This window comes from Schistocerca cancellata, chromosome 5 (assembly GCF_023864275.1).
Source record: "Schistocerca cancellata isolate TAMUIC-IGC-003103 chromosome 5, iqSchCanc2.1, whole genome shotgun sequence".
NCBI lineage: Eukaryota > Metazoa > Arthropoda > Insecta > Orthoptera > Acrididae > Schistocerca > Schistocerca cancellata.
In genome coordinates this window covers 583,034,598-583,040,334 of record NC_064630.1, presented here as the reverse complement: position 1 = coordinate 583,040,334, position 5,737 = coordinate 583,034,598, and the positions used below count along the sequence as shown (strand labels likewise).

Below are 5,737 nucleotides of genomic sequence, written 5' to 3'. Positions count from 1 at the left end.
ATTGTTATTTAATTGTTATAAATTGTTTCGTTTCATGTTTCTTTTGTTAAAATTTATAGTAAATGACGACAAATTAATGGAAGCAGTGAGACAGCAGTCTGATTCAGACAGATTTAGTAGGTGTAATTTCTTTCTATGTTGTGAGGCATTTTTAGTGTTATATACGGAAATGCACTGAAAAATTCAGATATTGCAAGTTGTTTCTTTAAATATATATCTGTGGCAGACCTATTTAGTGCTAAGCAGCTCTCTGAATTGTGCGTGAAACTGTTTTGCAAGCATCAGTGGTCAAAATCTACGTGGTTTCACTAGCTAATCTCGGTATAAGGCGCTTGCACTACCAAAAGCCAAATACAACATGTAAAGAACAGCTCTATATCTTTAATGGAAAGGTATTGAGGGAGATATGACTAATTTACAAAAATTTGTACTGGACTAGCAACTAAAGTTAACCTTAAACCAAATTTTCACGAGGTGTGATGGCATCTCGTAACTGTACCACGTAATGAATTGACTTTAATTGCGTGAGGGCAGAGGTTGGACAAACGATTTTTTTGAACTAACTGTTATCACGGTTACAGCTATTTTTATTACCGTTATTTTTAACGTTTATAAATAACTGTCAGTTATTTTTCACTACCGAATACTCCAGATAGGGTTACAGTTAAATAATAAAGCAGGTGGAATCCATCAGTTTAGTTATCAGTATAATTATAACTGCGAGTAGTAGAAAGTGGCAGGAATGTAGTACGAATCGTGCCATCACAGTAGCTAATTAACTGCCCGGCACATTTCAGTTAATGTTTGGACGATTACTGGTGTTTCATATTATGTATATGTAGGTTATCGGTCGCTATTAGAAATACTATTCTCGCAGCTGCAAAAGAAAGTATGTGGAACTTCGCCGTAGCACTGTTTAAGTGAAATGTTAAACAGGTGCTTTTTTAAGTATGAGCAAATACGTAAGCTGAATACTGTAGGTAACATTCGAAGCTTAATTTCTTGTATGAATTTCAAATTTCATTTGACACAATATTGACAGTTCAATCAGAAGTTAATTATCCTCTGCGGTGCGACGCGGTAGCATATGCATTGAGGTTGTAGGTTATGTTGGCAAGTTTCAAGTGGGAATGGGAATCCTACTGATTGCTGTTGGCAACCGTGTTGGTGTGCGTAATAATCTTTGATTTGCCGCCAAAAGATCCGCGGGGTGCAAGTGAAATACATTAATTCAAAGTGTCTAGTGCGTAAAAGGCGGTCAGTAGAAATGATATAAATTCTTGATTCAGTGTAGTGAAAGTTTCGTATTGTAACGCGTACGATTTGTTATAGGCCCTGCCCTGTTGAAAATGGAGACGAATACAGATAATACAGCTGTCGAAAAGAAGGAAGAAGATATGAGCCCCAAGGAAAAGGCGTTTATGCTTCTTGCTCAGGGCAAAAGGCATTACCTTGTTAAAGATTACTTCGAAGCAGTGGGATGTCTGGCAACTGCGTGTGAACTATTGGCTGAAGTGTATGGTGAAGCTGCAAATGAGTGTGGGGATGCCTATTTCAGTTACGGAAAAGCGTTACTCGGCCTCGCAAGAGAAGAGAACGGTGTGCTAGGCGATGCTGTTGAAGAACGTGACGATGAAGAGGAAGAGAACGAGCAGGAGGAACAAGAAGCTGGTGTGGAAGATAATTGTGAGAAGGAGGAATCTGCGATACATGAAAATGAGAAAGTAGAAGATACTGCAATGGATAGTGCTCCCACTGTAGATAGCGAACCTGTTGGTAGCGAGGATAATGTAGAGGCTGATGGTGAGAAAGATGAGGATGATGCTGAGACAGTGAGTAATCTGAAATTGGCGTGGGAAATGTTGGAACTCGTAAAAATTATTTTTCAGAGACAAGCTGACAACGACCAAAACATTAAACTTAAACTTGCAGAAGTACACATGTATTTGGGCGAGATTGGCTTAGAATCCGAAAACTACGCTTCAGCTATAGAAGATATAAATAGATGTTTAGAAATTAGAAAGAAACTTCTCAAAACCGATGATAGGTGTGTAGCGGAAACATTGTACCAGCTAGGCTTAGCTCATTCACTTGCAAGCAATTTCGACGAATCCATAAAGTACTTTTCCGAAGCTGTTGAGGTGCTGGAAGAAAGAATTAAAATCCTGGAGCAGAGAAAGGACAGTGGCAGTGAAGTGGCGGAAGAATCCAAATCTGATGCATTTTATACTATAGACGGTGAAATTACAGAAATAAAGGCTTTACTGCCTGAGATTAAAGACAAAATTCAGGATATGAAAGACTTCAAAAATGAAACATTGAAGGCGATGTTTGAGAAGCGCTGTGAAGATCAGCAGGGAAGTTCTGGTCAGGCTGGTACTTCGTCTGCATCGTTATCAACAGCAGCTTCATCCAGTGAATCAAAGCCGGTGTCAAATATCACCCATTTAGTGAGGAAGAAGCGTAAGTTGGACTTGGATATGTCAGATAGTAAAAGGAGTAAAACAGAACCTGAGCAAGATCTAGTGTAATCTACGTTAATTTGAAGAGACATCAATCCCTGTTATTGCCATACCGAGTAGAGGACTGTACATCACGTAATGCACAAAACGAAATCAGCATTTGACCTTACGATTATTGAAACATTCATAGAACTGAAATTCAAATGCTGGTTTAACTTTTTTTTTGGTGCGAAATACGTATGGTACTGTATTTGTGTTCAAAACAAAGAACATTGGTTACACTCTGTCAAGACGTGGGTTAAATGTGGCACACGTTTGTTAAAATTGTAATTTAAAGGCAGGTGATTGTCTTGGCAGTTGAGTTATATGTAGTAGATTGGATTACTTAAATGTTTATAGAACTTAACATTACATTCAGAATGTTTGGTGAGTTAGTAAACAGATCTAGCACTCTTATTAATTGTATCTTGCCAAGAGGTGAAGTTTATTTTAATGCCAGTGTAGATCATAATTTAATCATATCTATGACCACATGTTGACTAACTGCATTCTGTAAGCTTACATAGTGAAACTGATATGAGCAGACTGGCAAAAATCTCATCCCTAGGAATAGTCTACATCATATGGGCATTGAATTCATAGGTCTAGTACTTTTACTTCACAATATCAGCACTTTCTAAGTGCCTCTCTTTACTAACTAGGGTGATTACAGATGCAGTTTTGATATTATTTTCTGAGAAGTTGAGTGTGTATTTATTTTCATAAGGGGTGTGTGTGTGTGTGTGTGTGTGTGTGTGTGTGTGTGTGTGTGTGTGTGTGTGTGTGTGTGTGTGTGTTTAGACATTTCAATGGTATGGGACTGACTGAAGAAACTTGTCAGGTCTATGCATGTTAACTTCATGAGAAACCCAAATTTGATGAAAACATATGAAGTGTACTTTTTTAATGGGCAAATAAAGCTAATTTGTAAACCTTTTTAAATTTGTGCAAGATCACTTTGGAGCTGTGAAGAGTGGTAAATTTCTTGTATATTATATTTACTTATGCATGCGGGGAGAAAAAATAGGAACAGCAAACATTTCGTATGTTTTTATATTTTATTTTTCTCTTAAAAATATGCCAACTTTTGAGTTAACATGGAAAGGGGGCTTTGAATGTGAATATCCATGGTGTACTATAAACGAAGTAGCTGCCACGTAGCGTTGATTTCAACATTAGATTATCAGTGTAAATGTTCATTGGGGATAGTATCTTTCTTTCTGTGTTCTGAGAATTAACCCCTAGAGCCAGTAGGCCTAATGTCAGTGCTAGAGTTTAAAATGCGTTCTGAATTAGATTGCAACTGGACATAAAGTTCAGTTAGAATTGAGGTAGTGTAAAAAATGTAGACCTGGTTGAGATTAAGGCACACATCCTGTGGACTGTTATCCTTAAATTTGTTAGTGTAGTGTTGTATATGTTAGAACACACCAGTGCACTGTTGAGAAAAATTAAAGGTACTGTGACACATTTGTTACAATATAACATGGAGAGAGAAGATGGCATATCATACACTGTTAGGATTAGCCTCTATGGACTATCTTGAAGTGAGACATTAATTTCCAACTTTTATTGACACTAAAATTCATGGCACAAGTTCCACATTGGACCTGTTTCTCCCCCCCCCCCCCCCCCCCCCCCCCCTCTTCCATTTATTGTAGGTCATTAAGCCTCTAGGTAAATAATATGCATTGAGGTACTTAATGGAGATGTGTATAATCTGATACAGGGTTGCTGAATTTACCAGTAGTTTTCATTTTTGTTATGAAAAGTGCATTACTTATGGCATAAATGTAAACATTAAAGTATGCTATGGGCAGGTCAGTCTGTTAGAACGATGATTATGTAGCATTCATGTTCATTGGCCTTGTCAATTGTTAATTATGTTATCACCTTCCAACCTAACCTAGACCATGAGCTATGCTAATGGTCAATCTGTTAAAACAAACAAAATTTCAGGGAACGGGGATCTGATACCACCCATTATCATAATATGCTATCACGCAGCCACAGTAGTGTGAAAGTTTTGTTTAGTTATTTGAATTTTGGGATCGTATGTGGCTTGTATATTTGTACTACCTAAATCAAATGTGGAGAATTGTTTTTGTTTGTGTTGCTTATTCTGGACTGCTGATATGGGATTCCAAGCTCTTTGACTGATATAAATATTCTGTAACATATTTTTCTCTGCTAACGAGACGTGTGTGCCTGTACTTTCTAAGCAATATAATTGTATATTTGTTACAGGGTGATCTGATCCTGAAAGTGAATGACGGGAGAGGCATTAATTTGTCAGTTTATCCACATCTTATATATCACCGGCAAGAGAAAGCTTTAAGCAGAATGTTGCAGTATGTGAAGTACAGTAGATTGTAAATTGCACTAATATTGGAAGCTGCTGTCTCAATTAATGTGAATGATGATATTCATTATTTTTATAGTATTTTTCTAATTACAATTTTTGATACACTTAAGGCAGGTGTACAGTTTCTGTCCTTAGGGCTCTACTTCAGGTGCAAATGTTTTATTTTTGTATCAGTTTTGTGTGGGATATAATTGTGCAGAAAAGTTTCATAGCTGTGTATTCTGTTCTGAATGTGTTTCCTCATTTCTGATTTAGAGAACTAATAAAAGGCAAATTTGTATTTACAGTGTGTGATCAATTATAGTGAGCACATTGTGGAAATTATCAAACATTACTTATATGTCCACTTGATTAGGAAGTGCGGGTGGGGAAGGGGGGGGGGGGGAAGTTTGCTACTTAAAAAAGGTTGAGTCATTTGTGTCTTTGTAGAAGAAGAAGAATGGTAAAGTTTTCTTAAACAGCAATGCTGAGTCAAATGAAAGAACTCGTGGTCTTGAACTAATCATTGAAATATGTATAGAAATGAGTGCTGTTGGACTAAAAGGGAGAGTGTAGTTGGAACAAAATAGAAGTGGGCATAGTGAAAGCTGAATGTTAGAGTGATGATTAATGAGGGAGAAATAACAAAGAAGCAATTATGCATTGTGAGAATGATCCCAGTTAGATTTAACTAAATGTAAATTAAATTAACTGTTACTTACTTGCCCACATGAAACTAAGTGATGTTACGGGCAACAGTTGTATTTGGGATGGAATGGGGCTCAAATTTCCATTGGGCAATTAATTTTTTTTTCCATTGTATGATAGACGAATGCTGATGCGGTAATTGCAGAAAGTGTTGCCAGTTCCCTTCCCCATCTTTTCTTTACCA

At 37.1% G+C, this 5,737-nt stretch overlaps 1 protein-coding gene across 3 annotated transcripts; it reads left to right on the top strand.

Moving 5' to 3' along the window:
- Window positions 1-1,160: 1,160 nt before the first annotated feature.
- Window positions 1,161-5,150, top strand: LOC126187830 (histone-binding protein N1/N2). Of its 3 annotated transcripts, none has more exons than XM_049929131.1 (2): window positions 1,161-1,257; window positions 1,333-3,443. In XM_049929131.1, the coding sequence occupies exon 2, from the start codon at window positions 1,350-1,352 to the stop codon at window positions 2,529-2,531; it is 1,182 nt and encodes a 393-aa protein (XP_049785088.1). In that variant the 5' UTR covers window positions 1,161-1,257; window positions 1,333-1,349; the 3' UTR covers window positions 2,532-3,443. The 3 variants fall into 3 exon arrangements, 2 of the variants coding, with proteins under 2 accessions (XP_049785088.1, XP_049785089.1); XR_007537796.1 differs by adding an exon at window positions 4,749-5,150 and having other exon boundaries at window positions 1,188-2,888; XM_049929132.1 differs by adding an exon at window positions 4,749-5,150 and having other exon boundaries at window positions 1,188-2,463.
- The last annotated feature ends 587 nt before the right edge of the window (window positions 5,151-5,737 follow it).